Here is a 19378-nt window from a genome sequence, read left to right as displayed (position 1 = left end):
TTTCTTAATTAAGTTTCTTTAATTTACCCTTCAGTGACCATGGGCAGAGAAAATGTATTATTGACAGACGTCAACGACAGTGAAAAATACAGGACATTATTGACAAGGGAGGTAAGTGCTTCCAGTTACTACTCCATCACATTTCATTAGGCCTTGTTTTGGGGGCTGCAGACCACCTCTGTTAATGGAAAGATAGAGCAAAAGAGAAAAATAACAAGAATCATTAGACATCAACCATATCTGTATGCTTGTATGGGTTGTTGCATCATTTGTATAGCTGTAATGTAGAGGATTCCTTACCGTTAAACAGGGTGGAGCCCCTCTTAGAAGAGTCCGTTGACCTGCTCAGTCTCAGGGTCTAGGTCAATGTCATAGAAACAGGGCCTTGTGGGCAGCCCTGGAATTGTGGGCATCTAAGATGGGGCCAAAAAATGAATAAACTGTACTAGTACTTTGTGTCCTCTGATCAAGAGATTGATTTGACTCTTCATTGATTCAGTTGATTTTCTGCTGAGATCATGGATATTTTAAATACAGTTATTCTCCAGGCCAGTGCTTTCTTACCGTGCCAACCAGAGGGTAGAGGAACCCAGCACCCACACTGGCACGGATGTCTCTGATGGGCAGGACGAAACCTGTGGGCACGCCCTTCTTATCCGCCTCGTGGGACAGGGACAGGTGGGTCTTTGCCATGCAGATGGGCAGATTCCCAAAGCCCTGAACAAAACAAATATGGCGTTCATTGAAAGGAGAGTAAAACCTCAAATAGAAATGTGAACCCTCCAGACTGTTTTCTTGAACCGTCAAGGTAAAGGTTGAAAATGTGCTCCAGAAATCAATGAGTAGTGTGCTACAAACAAATAGGTTCTATACAAAGCATGTAAACAAAGAACCGTCTCCATTAAACGCCTTGGTCTCATAGCTATTGTACCTGTTTGGTGTAGAGCGCCACCTTGTGCTGGGCATCTGGCAGCAGCTCTATGTCATCAGCCCCATAGATCTTCTGAGCAATGATCCGGATCTTATCCGCAATGGGCAGCTACAGGCGATTCAGACAGACAAAAATACACATACGTACAACATATGAGTACCATAGAACTGGTTCAGTTCATCTACACTGATCCTCCAACATGTTTAAATGTAATGCACGCATTTGCAACAGTACATGAGGAGAAAGATTAAGTTATACTATTCTGGGAAAACACTTGATGTATAAATACTATGATAAAACAGTCATCTAGGTCTCAGAAGTGAATCAGTGATTTATGTCATCTACAGATATGACAAGACTGATGAGATGAATGGAAGAAAAATAATTGATTTCATCAATTGATTTCCTGAGCAGGATGAAATCAATGCATCCATGTCATATAGTGAAAAACAAGGTCTTTGACTGAGGCCGACGCTCGCTTTACCTCCACATCATAGAGGAACTTGAAGTCACTGGGGGCCTCAGAAGCCCTCCGCACAGCCTGTCCCAGTGCCACGGCACCAGCACCCCCTTCAGCCCAGTGAGAGCAGCGCACCGCATCAAAGGCCCCCACTTCCTTGGCCAGGGTGCAGATCAGGTCCAGCTCTGATTCAGTGTCCGTCCTGCAGTCAGGGAGACACAGGTCAGAGGTCAAAACACAGGACAAGAGGGGTAAAATAGTTTCAGATGCTCACCACCATGACTAGGACTTACTTGAAAGCATTGACGGCCACCACCACTGGCACTCCAAAGTGCCTGGCATTCTCCACTTGTTTCCTCATGTTACTGCAGCCCTTCTCCAGCAGCTCAAGGTTCTACACAGAAACACACAAAGTGTTTTTTTATTTGTTTATACAGCTATTATATACTGCTAAAAAAATAAAGGGACACTTAAACAACACATCCTAGATCTGAATGAAAGAAATAATCTTATTAAATACTTTTTTCTTTACATAGTTGAATGTGCTGACAACAAAATCACACAAAAATAATCAATGGAAATCCAATTTATCAACCCATGGAGGTCTGGATTTGGAGTCACACTCAAAATTAAAGTGGAAAACCACACTACAGGCTGATCCAACTTTGATGTAATGTCCTTAAAACAAGTCAAAATGAGGCTCAGTAGTGTGTGTGGCCTCCACGTGCTTGTATGACCTCCCTACAACGTCTGGGCATGCTCCTGATGAGGTGGCGGATGGTCTCCTGAGGGATCTCCTCCCAGACCTGGACTAAAGCATTCGCCAACTCCTGGACAGTCTGTGGTGCAACGTGGCGTTGGTGGATGGAGCGAGACATGATGTCCCAGATGTGCTCAATTGGATTCAGGTCTGGGGAACGGGCGGGCCAGTCCATAGCATCAATGCCTTCCTCTTGCAGGAACTGCTGACACACTCCAGCCACATGAGGTCTAGCATTGTCTTGCATTAGGAGGAACCCAGGGCCAACCGCACCAGCATATGGTCTCACAAGGGGTCTGAGGATCTCATCTCGGTACCTAATGGCAGTAAGGCTACCTCTGGCGAGCACATGGAGGGCTGTGCGGCCCCCCAAAGAAATGCCACCCCACACCATGACTGACCCACCGCCAAACCGGTCATGCTGGAGGATGTTGCAGGCAGCAGAACGTTCTCCACGGCGTCTCCAGACTCTGTCACGTCTGTCACGTGCTCAGTGTGAACCTGCTTTCATCTGTGAAGAGCACAGGGGGCGCCAGTGGCGAATTTGCCAATCTTGGTGTTCTCTGGCAAATGCCAAACGTCCTGCACGGTGTTGGGCTGTAAGCACAACCCCCACCTGTGGACGTCGGGCCCTCATACCACCCTCATGGAGTCTGTTTCTGACCGTTTGAGCAGACACATGCACATTTGTGGCCTGCTGGAGGTCATTTTGCAGGGCTCTGGCAGTGCTTCTCCTGCTCCTCCTTGCACAAAGGCGGAGGTAGCGGTCCTGCTGCTGGGTTGTTGCCCTCCTACGGCCTCCTCCACGTCTCCTGATGTACTGGCCTGTCTCCTGGTAGCGCCTCCATGCTCTGGACACTACGCTGACAGACACAGCAAACCTTCTTGCCACAGCTCGCATTGATGTGCCATCCTGGATGAGCTGCACTACCTGAGCCACTTGTGTGGGTTGTAGACTCCGTCTCATGCTACCACTAGAGTGAAAGCACCGCCAGCATTCAAAAGTGACCAAAACATCAGCCAGGAAGCATAGGAACTGAGAAGTGGTCTGTGGTCCCCACCTGCAGAACCACTCCTTTATTGGGGGTGTCTTGCTAATTGCCTATAATTTCCACCTGTTGTCTATTCCATTTGCACAACAGCATGTGAAATTTATTGCCAATCAGTGTTGCTTCCTAAGTGGACAGTTTGATTTCACAGAAGTGTGATTGACTTGGAGTTACATTGTGTTGTTTAAGTGTTCCCTTTATTTTTTTGAGCAGTGTATAATATACTGCATACACTCTGGCTTTGTAGAGACACCCGAGAGGGAGTTAAGTGGAGCTATTTTCTACTCACATCAATGATCACATGTAGCCAGTAGGTATTGGGCAATGGTCCATGTAAAATCAAGGGAGCATGTGAACTGGACCTAATTGCACTGCATAATGGATGAGCCTGTGTAGTTCAGCTCAACTAATTGCATCAGATGAGAATTGTGTCACAAGACACAAAGAAAATACCACACACATGCTCTTGATGCCTTCTAATGAAGTCTTACGACTAGGGCGCTTACGGTGACCGTATTGCTGCCACATGATAATGGTCCATTCTAAATCAAAACAAATTTCACACAAGCTAAATAATATATGTAAAGACAAGATTAAATCAAGAATAGTGTGATGGGTGAAAATATTAGCCTATCACTTGTGAATGATGCCCATCTTAAAAAACAGCACATGCTTTTTTTCTCCTCCTACTTTTTCAAATCATAGGTCGCACACCTCATATAGCCTAGCCCATAGGCCTATGTTTTGGTAAGGTTTGTATCACAACTAAAGTGACCAAATAACTTCTTAAAATGAAGCACATTAATCCGCTTTACAACGGGTGTAGAGCCTAACTGGCATACATACGCAGCGCGTGAGTTTGAAGTTTGAGAAGTTCATTTTCACCATAAAAATGCACCTTAATAATAAAAGCATTACATGCATAATCACATTTGTGGTCACTTTGGAGAATGGTGTTTTCCTGCTAATGGAACATTCCCGCTTATAGCCTATGTGCATTGCTGCACTTATGTGAAGAAATAACCAAATAGTTCAACATTTTAAGCTAAACCTGCTCATCTATTGAGTCAGGCTCATTGCTTAAAAACAGGTTTTTTGATGCTAGTGGTTGTATTCATTTGGGATCTCACATCCCACAACTGCCCTAGAATATGTTTGGAATATTTATTTATCGCACAGAATAAGTCAACGTTTGTACTATGGGGGATAGTAGATTGACATCGGCTAGTGCTTTTGCTGTTCTTTAGGCCTACTCATCTTGTTGGCTGACGAAAAGTACATGTGGACAGTTCTTCAAATATCATCAATATGCACCTCAGAATTGGATAAAGACGTGCGCAGTTGCATCCCGGATGTGTCGGTCTTCACTTGTAGCCTGTGAGAAAGGCCTGATCATGTGACAGAGCCATGTGAGTGAGAGGTGCTTCGGCATGCAGCTGGGAGAAGGGAATTATTATATTCAGCCCAAGCGCACAACGGCCACAAAAGGCATAGATTTTTTTAGGGGGCATTACGGCCACACAAAGGGATGCAGCCTGGAAATTCAAGGCTTGTCAAATTGCTTGTCAAAATCAAGTGCTTGTCAAATTGTGAATGAGAGACTGATGAAGTGTGAACAGCCTGCGCAATAAAACAAAGCACAGCTCATGCCATTCATGCAACTTTTTTCAAATCATTAGTCGCATCATGCAGCCTAAGAATGAATTAAAAATCTAAACATATAGCCCATAACTAAAGTTACATAAATAACTCTAAATTAAGCATATAGGAGTACCTGTTTCTTTGTTAACCGCTCAACACAGAATTGCCGCATGTGCGCTCTCCCTCAAATTGTTCGGAGAAAATATTTGATGTTTATGTTAATTAACGGTCAATTACTATGACCGGCTGACAATTTCATGACCGCCACAGCTCTACTTAAAACCAACTTGTGCAGAGGATGAGCAATATGCCATTAACAGAACATTATCATAAAAGGGAAGTGGAACATTTAGGATGGCTGCTCTTTCCCTGATGTGATGCGATGTAAAAGGGGTGGGGCTGAAGTGAGAGAGTGGGGGTGAGGCGCAGAGAAGTGTCTTACCTCTTCCACATATTCTTTGGGCAGGGCCATCCCAGCAGTAACCTGCATCAAAGGAGAAAGATCAGTCAAAAAGCTATCAAATTACTAACCTAGAACAAACAATAAGGGGCTGTATCCCTATTCCCTGTCCAAGGACATGAAACATACTAGTGTTTGTGGGGATGGAGCTAAAGCAGCAGAATGACAGGTCTTCCTGTGTGACCTCCAAGCAGGAAATGGAATTACATTCTCAGCAGTGCACCTGCATTGATTGAAGCGGGACAGGACATTCTATAGGAGAGAATATATACACTACCGTTCAAAAGTTTGGGGTCACTTAGAAATGTCCTTGTTTTTGAAAGAAAAGCAAATAACATCAAATTGATCAGAAATACAGTGTATACATTGTTAATGTTGCAAATGACTATTGTAGCTGGAAATTGCAGATTTTTAATGGAATATCTACATAGGCATACAGAGGCCCATTATCAGCAACCATCACTCCTGTGTTCCAATGGCACGTTGTGTTAGCTAATCCAAGTTTTATAATTTTAGAAGGCTAATTGATCATTAGAAAAACCTTTTGCAATGATGTTAGCACAGCTGAAAACTGTTGTTCTGATTAAAGAAGCAATAAAACTGGCCTTCTTTAGACTAGTTGAGTATCTGGAGCATCAGCATGTGTGGGTTTGATTATAGGCTCAAAATGGCCAGAAACAAGGACCTTTCTTCTGAAACTCGTCAGTCCATTTTTGTTCTGAAAAATTAAGGCTATTCCATGCGAGAAATTGTCAAGAAACTGAAGATCTCATACAACGGTGTACTACTCCCTTCACCGAACAGTGCAAACTGGCTCTAACCAGAATAGAAAGAGGAGTGGGAGGCCCGGTGCACAACTGAGCAAGAGGACAAGTACATTAGAGTGTCTAGTTTGAGAAACGGACGCCTCACAAGTCCTCAACTGGCAGCTTCATTGAATAGTACCCGCAAAACACCAGTCTCAACGTCAACAGTGAAGAGGCGACTCCGGGATGCTGGACTTCTATGCAAAATTGAATATTTCCAGCTACAATAGTAATTTACAACATCTACACTGTATTTCTGATCAATTTGATGTTATTTAAAAAGAAAAAGTGTGCTTTTCTTTAAAAAAACAAGGACATTTAAGTGACCCCAAACTTTTGAACGGTATATAGGACATTAATGTGAACATTCTCTAGGTTGATCTGATGATTATAATTGACGACACTGAGCAACCGCTACTCTTCTTTTGAGGGGGCAAAACCTGCCCTTTAATAGTTTTTTCTGAAAGCTGCCCATTGGAACAAGGGTAGAAAGATTTCAAAGACCCCCAGTAAACTGTGCAGTCACTCACCGTTGGCCCACCTCCATGCATCTTCAGGGCTCGGACGGTGGCCACCAGCACCACCACGTGAGGCCGCAGGCCGGAGTAGCGGCATTTGATGTTGAAGAATTTCTCCATGCCGATGTCAGCGCCGAACCCAGCCTCAGTCACTGTCCCACGAGAGAAACAACCAACACTCACATTACAAGAGGTGTTCATAGTTTTGTTTTTTGCCAAGGGAGAGGCTGTGTGTTTCAGCTCCACTTACCCACAAATCCCTCTGGGCCGACCAGCTTCAGGGCTATCTTATCAGCCAGGATGGAGGAGTTGCCGTGGGCGATGTTGGCGAAAGGTCCGGCGTGGACGAAAACGGGGGTTCCCTGTAGAGAAACTCCTCTCAATTATCCAGCAGCAGAACACACACTCAGCCAGTGGCAATGTCACCACTCTGACTCACAGAAGTCAAGTCTACCACATCAAACACCATAGACTCAGAATCATATATCTGCAGTCATCAAACTTAGCTAAGCAAGTTCAAGGCTTTGGAATATCTGTTGATTTGATAAAAATAGATTAGCTACTTTGTACCCAATCCTGCCTCAGAACTTCTCAAAGAGAAACAGGGGATTAGTAACTAAACTAAAAACAGCCACAAGCACACGCTGTCTGTCTTCTCCAGACTGTGTCATCACTGCTCCGTGAGAACATAGGAAGCTTCACATCCATACTACCCTAACCAATTAAAGAATCTGAAACCCATTTTCCCACATGGCTTTGCTTCCATCTCCTCTCCTCCAGTTGCCAGGCCAGTACAGTTCCACCCTGAGGAACTCCCTCCCTTCCCTATCCCGCCCACCTCCAGAGTCTGCATCAGGTTGGGCTTGATGGCATCCCTCATCAGCACAGTCAGGGCTCCACTCACACCCTGCACAGAGGGAACAACGAAATGGTGAGAATCTTTTAAGGCCAGAATCAACAAGCACTCATCACAAACCTCAAATGTTTATGTGTTGGTTGACAGTGTGAGAGGGAGACTACGGCCACTTACCAGGTCCTCTGTGGTGATGGGTTGCCCACTGCGGCTGGTTGCCACCACCATCTTGGCCAGGCGCTGGCGCATGTCCTTCAGGCTGCTGGTGAGAGCCAGCACGGCCATGATCTCACTGGCCACCGTGATGCTGAACTGAGCCTGGGGGAGGAGGACAGAACAAGAGTCAACAGCTCAGTATCAGTGGGTGACTAACTAATGGAAGAAAAGCATGTGTACTGTGAACTTTTACATACCTCCCTAGTGTGTCCCTTCTCAGTCGGCGATTGGCCAATGGTGATCTTCCTCAGGAAACGATCATTGGTGTCTAACACTGAAATGACACAAAGACCCATTAAAACACTGTTCTACATCTCAACACTGACATGTCATAGTGTAGCAGGGCTCTCCAACCCGGTTTCTGGAGAGCTACCCTCCTGTATGTTTTCACTCCAACCCCAGTTGTAACTAACCTGGTTCAGCTTGTCAACCAGCTAACCATTACAATCAGGTGTGCTAGATTAGGGTTGGAGTGAAAACCTACAGGACTGTAGCTCTCCAGGAACAGGGTTGGAGAGCCCTGTAGTATAGTATACATTATACACAACAGTCAGGCCACTCAGGGTACATATCCAGTACAGTCTTCAGTACCTCTGTGCCAGGTGATGGAGTCAGGGTCCATGTCTAGTCGGGCAAAGCGGGTTATCTCCTCCTCGGTCAGAGTGGTGGGGTCAGTCTTCTCAATGCCCAGTCTCTACAGGGATCACATACAGAGACAATAGTAGAGTAATTCCCTCCCTAAGACAGTCAAGATAATAATGGCATTGTCATCCACGGATACAATTGAGTTTGTACCTTTAGTCTGTTTATCTGGATGGGGGAGAATGTCCTCTGACCTCCACTAAGAGGGACCAGACGGTTATATAAAGCCTGTGGGAGAGGGAATGAGTAAGAAAGATAAGAAATGGACCGACACACACAATCAAACATGGAATACCACCTTGTGCAGTGCAATCTTTCTCAAGAACAGATGTCAGCAACCGAGAGGGTTCACCTTGTCTGTTTGGGTGGCTTCATGGAACAGACGGGCATCTATGGCGGCCGCCACCAGGTTGTTGGCAGCTGTGATGGCGTGGATATCTCCAGTGAGGTGGAGGTTGAACTGAAATCAGAATTAAACCATATGGTGAAATAGAGCTTTATACCGAAACCACTTCCTGAATGATCAATGTCTGGAACAGAATGGAAATCATTCAGTGCTGTACCTCCTCCATGGGAATTACTTGAGAATATCCACCTCCAGCAGCACCTCCTATAGATAGAACATTCCAGGCATTTAGCATTGATAACAACTGAGCATTGGTAAAGCCTTACATTTTCACACAAAAGGCATCCAACCAGTCGGTAAAAGGCAGCATCAAACAGTGCTCACCTTTAATTCCGAAGGTGGGGCCTTGGGAGGGCTGGCGGACACAGGCGAAGACGTTGAGCTTCATGTGAGCCCCCAGAGCCTGGACCAGTCCTATAGTGGTGGTGCTCTTTCCCTCTCCCAGTGGGGTGGGGGTGATTCTAGAGGTACACACACATTAACACTGGTGTGAAACATTTCTGAGAGCATTATAGATAATCTTGATAAATGAAGAGTTCTGTACCAGGCCACTGTAGCGAAAAGGAGCACATTTTCCATGTTACATCTACAACACAACAAGAACAAAAGTTTATTGTACAGAGCATACCCAGTGACCACTACGTATTTCCCATCAGGCTGTGCCCGCAGGCGATTGATGATGTCCAGCTGCACCTTTGCCTTGGTCTTCCCATAGAGCTCCACCTCATCCGACAGCAGCCCCACCTCCGTGGCCAGTCGGTCGATGGGCTTGGGCACGCAGGAACGCGAGATCACAATGTCACTGAGGGCCACAGTCAGGTCACACATTTATTCAGCAGTAACAGCAGAAAGGAAATGTCATGCAAGTCTCTAGAGGACCAAATTTAGGGCTTTCAAACATGAGGTAAAGAACCAAAATTAGACTAGAGCCCCTACTTTAGTGGAAGGTTGAATTATTCAGCAACATTACTGAGGAGTATTAAAAGTACGAAAAATGACTAAACGACTAGGAAGTAAAGTGATTCCACATCAGAGGGAAAGGTATGCAGAGGATGAGGGGACAAACCTTGGCACAGGCTTCTGCAGGATGAGCTTGGTGTAGGTGATGCTCCACTTGCCTGGCTGGTGAGACTCCAGGAAGCGCTTGGCACTTAGCACTGTGTTCTGGAGATGAAGAGAAACAACAAACCACACAGCCAATGAAAAGCTCAGTTTACACATTTAGATTGTATTTATTATGGATCCCAATTAGCTGCTGCCTTCTTCCTGGGGTCCAGCGAAAATAAGACAGTTATATACATTACACAGAAGAATTTACAACACATTAAGTGTGTGCCCTCAGGCCACACACTTACAACACCAAATCCATGTGTACGTGTGAGTATAGTGCGCATGTGTGTATAGATTGGGATTTGTACCGAACTCAAAAGACAATTCGCTTCTATGGTTATGCCTTATAGACAAAAGCCATTCATTCTCACTGAATGTGCTCTGTGCAACTGTGGATTGCACAGTGCCATAGAAGTGAATAAAACATTGCTTTCCATTCATTTATGTAGTTAGAATTCCATTACCTCAGAGGATTACCAGACAGAAACAAATGAGTGTCTGAAATAACACCTTATCTACTACAAAATTCTCTACATTCAGTTTAACGTAGTCTGTCTTTGCCATGATGTCATGCTGCGTAAACAGGTGAGTGAATGGCATTGATGAGGTCACAGGACAGGCTCCATCACAAATAAATACCACTTTTCCCCTGAAATGTGAATTTCGGAGGTGGTGTGGTTTGTGTGATTACTAGTAGGGATGCCTCTGCCTTTGTGGTGGAGGTGGTGTGGTTTGTGTGATTACTAGTAGGGATGCCTCTGCCTTTGTGGTGGAGGTGGTGTGGTTTGTGTGATTACTAGTAGGGATGCCTCTGCCTTTGTGGTGGAGGTGGTGTGGTTTGTGTGATTACTAGTAGGGATGCCTCTGCCTTTGTGGTGGAGGTGGTGTGGTTTGTGTGATTACTAGTAGGGATGCCACTGCCTTTGTGGTGGATCGGTAAGCTACACTCACGTGATGAGTAACCTTGCCTAAGATCTGAGGACTCGATTTCCTAAGCCTTAGCTTGGTGGGCTAACTTATAAGATATACAGACAACCGCCGTGTTCAACACCCAGTTGTTCCCAACTACCTGCATGAGCATGGCCACAGTCATGGGCCCCACTCCCCCCGGTACTGGAGTGATGAAGCCAGCCTGCTCCTTAACAGAGGAGTAGTGCACATCCCCCACCACACGCTTCCCACTGGGTCGCGTCTCATCTGAGGAGCACAGAGAGGAACCATGCCGTCAACACAAGCACCCCTAAATGTTACCTACAATGCCCCTAAATGTTACCCATAAAGAGAAGTACCAGCTCCATGGAGAACCGATGATTCACTCCATGTTCAGCTGACATTTATTCTCAAAAAAAAAAAAAGAGTACTTGTCAAAATGGAATCCAATGGAGGGGTCCATACTAACCTGGGATGTGATTAATGCCGCAGTCGATGACCACCGCTCCCTTCTTCACCCAATCCCCCTTAACCATCTCTGCTTTCCCAATCCCAACCACCAAGATGTCTGCTCTGCCCACCTGGAAAGAGACGGGACTGGATGGATCTCCTCACTATACTAGTTTGTTTCGTGGCACAAGTCTGTCAATCTAATAAACAGTAGTGCTCCGGTATGTGTGATCTGTATGTGACATGTCATCTACCTGTATACATCATCATGACGAGTTGCCTGTAGTACATGTTTATATGAATAGGAACGGCCTGTATATATGGTTGAGAGTGTTTTCATGTTCTGAGTGAGCGTGTGACTTGTCCTGAGCTTGGGTTACCTCAGCAGCGAGGTCAGCAGTCTTTGAGTGGCAGGTTGTCACGGTAGCGTGGTTCCACAGCAGTAGGTCATGCATGGGCGCCCCCACAATCTTACTGCGGCCAATCACCACAGCTCTCTTACCGGCCACAGAAACACCTGCACAGAAGCACTGCAGTGTCAATCATTAAATTGAGCACTTCTACATATTAAGTAATTCAGCTCATTAGCATTGGCTCATAAGTAGTTTCTCTGCTGTACCCACCAGTCTGTCTGATGAGCTCCATGCAGCCGTTAGGAGTGCAGGGGATGAAACAGTCACCCAAGTCCCCCCGGGATAGCTTCCCAGCATTTATACTGGTCAGACTAGGAACACACACAGAGTACACTCATTATGAGCATCCGCCATCCGGTTTCTAACCAATAAGAGTTAGTCATACTTTCACGTACTATATACACACACAACTCCTTCTGATGGTACATTGTATTTCCTAGAATGCCTTCTTTCGTTTCCCCTTTCCAACATTGTCTCCCTAACAAGCTATGCATGATTAAAACCCTCAGAAAAAATCTGTAATCTTTTGAGATGATGACATAGATCAATGTCCTCATCATTAGTACACTGGTTATAATTCAGGCCCTGTCTTTTTAACAGGCCCATCTAAGCGCAGTAGAGAAGCTCCTTTACTGGTCTCTCAGTAAGTCCAAAGAACAATCTGAATCAATAGAGTCAATTAGAGGAGCAAGAGATTAATGGAGCTTCCTAAACACCAAGACAAAAGGCCTGCATCCTCCAAACACACAGCCTGCATCCGCATCACTGTCCAATAAACACAAGATAATCATGGCTTACACTATACAAATAGAACACTTCCAGAATGGCAAAATGGTTTCACTAACCACGTTTCCATCCAGTTTATGCGAGTAATGTCATACCAAATTTGAAAAAAGGAATTACAACAGCTGTGATGGAAACAGGAAGTTTCGTTACAATTTTATAAATGCAGACAGTTCATTTGTTCGTTCGACATGGTGGGATCTTTTTGTGTCTGTAAAAATAATTATGCGAGAAATGGCAGTGGAAATCCCATTATGCGCAAATATTGATATAAAAACAATCATATCGCAGAAAACTAATAGTTAAGGGACGGTGTGGTGTGTGGTCCTCCCACTACGACTTGGGAAACCATGCAGTTCATTAGGCTACAGATTAAATAAATTCTGATGAACTTCACAGGGTGGTGAAAGTGCAGTGATCTTGATGCTCCTTTCCAATAAATATCGAGGGTCTGATTGTGGTTAAATGATGATCGATGCTTGACTGTCGTTTCACAAATAAAAATATTCCTGCTCTTATCCATAATAATCTCATTATGTAGACTAGGCTACCTGCACTGTATCTGCAAATTGTTGGCTAGAGCATATGTTCCAAGACCAGAGTATGTACGTTTGCTATTTAACACAACAGTTTCAGACAAAACTATATCGGTAGAATTGAAAAAGCAATGGAAACACAAGGAACTTTAGGTTTTTATTCGGTACAAAACACTAAGTTGCACTGATTCGTATCTGCAACAAGTCAGTTTGGTGGAAACACCACCGGTGGGAAAACATGCATATTTACTTTATGCAGATTTTAGAATATTCACATGAAAATGTGTAAATTGGTCACACAAAACACATCTCAGGTCTCACCCATCCACATCCTTCTCTGGGGCCACAACGTTGGTCACCTTCTCAGTATCTATTTTGTGGATGGAGTCCAGAGGCAGCTGAACGATGAGGCCATGGATAGCAGAGTTCCCATTCACCTCCATAATGCTGTGCAGCACCTACAGAGTGATTGGGGTATGTAAAAGAGAGTGGAAGGGAAAGAAAGCTATAGAGAGAGAATGACAGAGTGCCAGAAAGAGGCCTGCAGAGACCACCAGGCAGAAACGCTATGCAAGCTGTGAAGTTAACTCCCTTAGGATCCCGCCTCACCTCATCCTCTGTGGCAGTCTTGGGGAGCCTCAGGTGTGTGGCATTAATTCCAATCTACAGTAGGCACAAGAAAAACAGAGTTTAAAGGGATACTATCTACTTCCCCAGCGTCAGATGAATTTGTCGATACCATTTTTATGTCTCTGCATCCAGTACGAAGGAAGTTAGAGGTAGTTTCACGAGCCAATGCTAACTACCATAAGCTCAATGACTCAAAGTCAATGGTATCTGGGAAAGTAGATAAAGGGCCATTGCCAAAATCCTGAAGTATCCCTTTAAGAACTGAACAGAGAACAATTTGGAATATGTATGAAACAGGAACGATCACATCAGGCATTCTGTTATTTACCTCAGCTGCTGCCTTCAGCTTCATGCTGATGTAGAGGTTTGAATCATCTCTGTCCCCCACCTGAAAAGCGCACAGCAAAATTGAGTAAATCTGTAGTCTTTGTTTGCTCCAATAATGCTTTTACAAACTCGTCAATAACCAATGTTAGACCGTTAATACATTATGTTTCATATTTTAGCTAGCGCCATATAACAGACAAAGTATACGAATGGAATTAGCCCCTCCACTCTGAGCTAGTGGTTCTGAATCTGACTGAGGAAAGATATGACCCAAGGCTATATTCTGTATCCATTTTAGCATGGAGCACAAATTAGTGACTCTCAAAATTATACAAAACCCTACCCATTGACCATTTAAGGAAACAGGCCATGGGGAAAATACTCTCCATGGGATGAATCAGAATCAAGATTTGAACTAGAGCCCTTACAGCATACTCTTGCACTTACCTGTAACACAACCAGACCTGGTCGAAAATTAGGATCCTGCGTCTTCATCTGCGCCACATCCTTCTTCAGCCTCTCCCTTACCTGCCTGTGGACACAAAAGGAGCTGCGGTCAATCTCACAGAGAGAAAGCAGGGGGACAGTTATTCAGGGTTAGAACCTGGTTTGTCCTACAGGGATGTGGTGTGCCCAGAGACCTCTGAAGCCATGGACCTCCACCCTTCAACTGTCCACATGGCACCTTGGAGCGTCCAAGAGGTGAGGTGCAGCATGACTACCAGCTGAGAGACAACTACAGGGGTATGGAAGAGAGCACCCCAGGAATGAAATGCTGGGAAGGAGCCCTAATGGCACGTAGGGACAGACCACAGGCAATCTTGGGTGTAGTTGGCCATTTTGGCGTGGGAGACCGCAATGTACTACGCAACAACTTTAGAACTCCTTGCTAGGGGGCTAGATTGTTACAGGGCAATTCCAAGGTAACAGAACTACGCTGAGACTGATTTTCACTTTAAAATATATGCCAAACAAAAAAAGATTGAAATCAAAGTTTAACAAATCATACAAATATTCACAATGACTACTTTGAACAATTTACACAGTAAAGAAATACTGGAAAAACTGTGCAGATGTACAGTATGGTAACAGAACTCAGGTCAAATCTCCCTCAGTTTTATTTTGTTACCAAACTTTGTATCTGCACAGTTCTTCCTGTAAATGTGTTTTTGTACAATGTTCTGTGGAAATTGTTCAAAGTAGTCCTTGTGCATAGAGTTCTACGGTTTGTTAAACTTTGAAATCAATGGTTTTTGTTTGGTATACATTTAAAGTGAAAAATCGGAGTCTCAGCCTAATTCCGTTACCATGGAATTGCCCTACACTAAGTGATGTCCATGGAAATCCTTCGGCCCACCCAAATGAGGCCATCTGGAAGGGGCATCTCAGCAGCACAGCATCTTAAGCATTTTCTTGCAACTAAACAGTTACATGAGTGAGTTAAGAGGGATTTTAGGGTCATCAGCAACTTCTCATGGTCTGGATGCCACAGTAAGACCTCTTGATTCAGTCATAGATGTAACAGAAAACCACAGTGCACAGAGTTGGATGAACAGATACCAAAGCAAAATGTGTGAGATAAGGGTAAAACTTACTCAACCTCTCATTTTACATTTTAGTCATTTAGCAGACGCTCTTATCCAGAGCGACTTACAGTAGTGAATGCATACATTTCATTTCATGCATTTAAAAAAAAAAATTAACTGTCCCCCCGTGGGATTCGAACCCACAACCCTGGCGTTGCACACACCATGCTGGCGTTGCAAACACCATGCTCTACCAACTGAGCCACAGGGAAGACTATCATAGTCCACAACAGATTGGTGTGAGGTAATACATACATTTTTTCTGTGTTTAAAACACCCTCTGGTCTTCAACAAGATCAAATAATGATGTCTTGGAAGGTAATTTCATTGACAGAGACTGAGCAATACAAAATATACAAAAAGACTAACAAAAGTGCTTAAACTCACTCATGATTGCAAGATTGACTTGCTTGCAGACAGGTTGAAAGTTTGTTTCTTCAACTACTATTGAGAAATCATTGATTTTGTTTGCACATTCTGCACACAATTGAGAATGCCCAATAATCAAGGTAGGCCCTACAGACACATTTCAAGCAGTCAGTCACCAACCCTAAAGTCTCAGACCCAGACAATACTACAGGTTCTCTAGAAATGTTGCAGATAACAGTGGTGGCAACACTAGTCTATATTGTATCAGTACAAGGGAGTTATCTAATCCTTTATTGGTCAACACTGGCCATCAAACAAGTGTTGTACTCTGATCAAGGCCACAGTGTAGTAGTTCCTTTGCAGCTACTCTGCAACAGCCTAGTCCACAGATTACAACAGTACTGCTTTAATGTTACCTCTGAAATTATTTAGGTAATGAACAGCACAACTGAACTGATTAAAGAAAAGGATGTAAGTTGAAGAATATGTGGTTTTTGGTCATTCAGCTTGAAATAGACCTAATTGACTAATGGGTAGTATGAGTTACACAGTTAGGAGGGCACTGGCAGTCGAGCCTTGTGACAAGCATGAGATGCTGAATAAAAGTCTCTTTAGATATCAAAAGTCAGGTTGTCATCTAAAATACTCTTGATAAAACTACATAGTCAGTCAGGTGAGTATCAAGTGGAACTGGACTTAGAACTGTTCAAAACTGAACTGGGTCCGGTTTCCCAAAAGCATCTTTAAGGCTAAATTTGTTAGAACCATAGGATCTTATGATGAATTTAGCCTTACGATACCTTTGGGAATTTAGCCTTACGATACCTTTGGGAATTTAGCCTTACGATACCTTTGGGAATTTAGCCTTACGATACCTTTGGGAATTTAGCCTTACGATACCTTTGGGAATTTAGCCTTACGATACCTTTGGGAATTTAGCCTTACAATACCTTTGGGAATTTAGCCTTACAATACCTTTGGGAATTTAGCCTTACGATACCTTTGGGAAACCGGGCCCTGTTCAAAACACTGCTGGGAAACAAATATGGCAAAGATGAGAAACTTTGCTGTTACTTGTTCTATGTTTTCTGGACATTACAAATTAATCTACCAGACGAATCAATTGAAATCAAATGTAGGTAAGTCTTGGATTACATACAATTTAATAAAGCATATCACTGTAGTTCAATCTATCCATCCACATTCCATTACATAATAATGTATCAAGGTTGGGAATAATGTAGCAACCATAAAATGTAGGGCTAGGCGGTAGGTATACCATACCAGTATTGATGCACGGAATGGTTTGGATTTTTACTTCTATAAAAGTATTTGAATGTGATACGTTGTGCGTAACGTCAATTTTTATAGTTTAATTCGCTACTTTAGTCGTCGCTCTTCGTTTCTCTCGCCATGCCACTTTCCACAGACCTAGCCCCGCCCCCTGTCACTCAAGGAGCGCATTAGTCGTTCCTCGACCACAAGAGACACCTGCTTTCAGTCTGTATGGTCAATGCATCACATACAATTGTGTTGATGACAACAATGCTGTTTTCACTTTGCTTCTCACTATACATGAAGTAGCTAACAGAAAACATTCAATGTAGCCAAAGATTATAGGGTCCCCTAGGAATCACTTATCAACCCTTTGGTTCCTACCCTGTCACAATAACTACTCCCTGGCATTTTCATTCATTGTAATGTCAAATGCCATATTCAAAGTGCCCAGTATTATATTCTTACTTTAGAATAATCATTCAATTTCCATGATTCCAACAGTTCACCCAAGTGTTTTGCCCTAAATCACAAGTCAAATTGCAACATTTGTTTAAAAATAAATCCTAGGTTGTTTGCTCATATTGTGCAGCCCTACGTGGCAGTGTGCAAATGATCCCAAAAGAGTGCAGGAAATGTAGAAATCAATGACAATGCTGAAAGTTATTTTTAGTTGTTTGAATTGATCAGTAAAAAACAATCAGAATGGAAAAACACCCATTGAAATCCATCAGAATGTGTGTGTTGCCATCCTAAGGTCACCTACTACTGTTAAAGCAAATGTAGAACTTTTATTATTCAAAAACAACAATACCATCCATCTTTTTTTATTTTTATAGTGACATGATATTTTGGCCATATATCACCCACCCCTAATAAAAATAGAATGAAACATTCTAGTTCGTGGTACCAACTTTGCCCAGAATGTTTTCACAATATTCCAGTGAAGCTGCAAAAATGACTGCAATATTGTTTCCATCTACTTTACCTGAGACTTACACTGCATTCATAACCAAGTGAGAAGGTGGTATTTACCACATAGAACTGGAAAATTCCACTTGAACACCCCTCCAACTGGTAATTACTAGTGGGAAACTAATCTATCAAAAATGGATAACATAATTTTCAGCAGTTAAATGGAACAAAACATTATTTATAAAAAACAATCTAATATAACGGGGTTTACAAGAATGCTGGCTGTACTTCAAGTTTATGGTTGACAGCTTGTTGGCCATTAGCCAATCAACGTTTTTCAACTAGTTCAAAGCACGTGAATGCATCCAACTAGCATTTACAACATCCTAACTGGTCATTCCACTTTTCCACTTGGTTATGAACGCAGCATAAAAGGACGACTTCCAACTAGTAATTACCAGTTGGAGGGGCGTTCACGTCGACATCACCAAAATGGATACTGTTGTATTTAGAACTTCATGAGAATGAGAGAGAGTTCTTGTGTTTTTTTTAGAATCTGATCCAATATTGTTTGATGTTTGCAATATATTGGGATGAGATTCTGCAGAACATCCTGAGAATAGAATGAGGTTGCCAGACCATGCTTGATGCACGTGGCTGTTAACGATTCAAACACTGACCCAATGTCTGAAAGACATTCTATTTCTATGGACTGCAACAGAAGGTTAGATATGTGACAAAACCTGCCTGCTTCGTTGAAGCAATGTTCCTATAGATAACGTTAGTTTACACAAAATCAACATGGTGCTTTGTTATATCTGTACCATAAATGTGTGCTAGCGAGCAAATTTACAAAAACGTCCAACAGATTGGTTAAAAAATGTGCACTTACGCTGAAACTTCTTTTCCACTAATGATTTGCGCTGACATCGTTGGGCTAAACCAGCTGGTCCCCTAAACACAGTTAGCTAGTTATCTTCTTTCCTCTGAGTGTTGATTCTGATTACTTGTGGCGGTAGAGCTAGTGTTGTAAATTATATACCGTGCCAGAGTAGCTCAAATCAATATGGCTTGTAAAAAATCGTCAATATGGCCATAAAAACTTCTGACTATATTAGCACACGTAGCTAGTACTGGGTGGAGTAATCTATATGGCTATCAACCCGTCAGAGAACAGTCTGAGTTGAGGGCAGGAATTATTGACCAATCACGAGTCTTAAAATCATGCCAATCCAATACAACCAATAAGAAGACGTAATATGCTTTACACCCCTGCGCGCCCTCTCAAGAGAAGGAGGCATGTCGTTGGAAA

The 19378-nt window shown here is 43.4% G+C and overlaps 1 protein-coding gene across 1 annotated transcript; it reads right to left on the bottom strand.

Moving 5' to 3' along the window:
- mthfd1b (methylenetetrahydrofolate dehydrogenase (NADP+ dependent) 1b) lies at positions 1 to 19229 on the bottom strand. The gene is made up of 28 exons (XM_014163635.2): positions 18959 to 19229; positions 14369 to 14453; positions 13923 to 13982; positions 13574 to 13627; positions 13286 to 13422; positions 11856 to 11956; positions 11613 to 11749; positions 11252 to 11363; positions 10922 to 11049; positions 9809 to 9906; positions 9371 to 9544; positions 9067 to 9203; positions 8900 to 8946; positions 8689 to 8796; positions 8490 to 8564; positions 8286 to 8388; positions 7892 to 7968; positions 7656 to 7796; positions 7464 to 7532; positions 6876 to 6987; positions 6638 to 6777; positions 5284 to 5325; positions 1685 to 1785; positions 1416 to 1593; positions 932 to 1039; positions 565 to 717; positions 301 to 413; positions 1 to 178 (listed from the first exon to the last, which is right to left on the bottom strand). Exons 1-27 carry the CDS (start codon positions 18994 to 18996, stop codon positions 324 to 326), a joined length of 2805 nt encoding a protein of 934 aa, XP_014019110.1. The 5' UTR covers positions 18997 to 19229; the 3' UTR covers positions 1 to 178; positions 301 to 323.
- Between the last annotated feature and the right edge of the window lie 149 nt (positions 19230 to 19378).

Source organism: Salmo salar, chromosome ssa01 (genome assembly GCF_905237065.1).
Source record: "Salmo salar chromosome ssa01, Ssal_v3.1, whole genome shotgun sequence".
NCBI lineage: Eukaryota > Metazoa > Chordata > Actinopteri > Salmoniformes > Salmonidae > Salmo > Salmo salar.
This window is presented reverse-complemented; position numbering and strand designations above follow the sequence as displayed.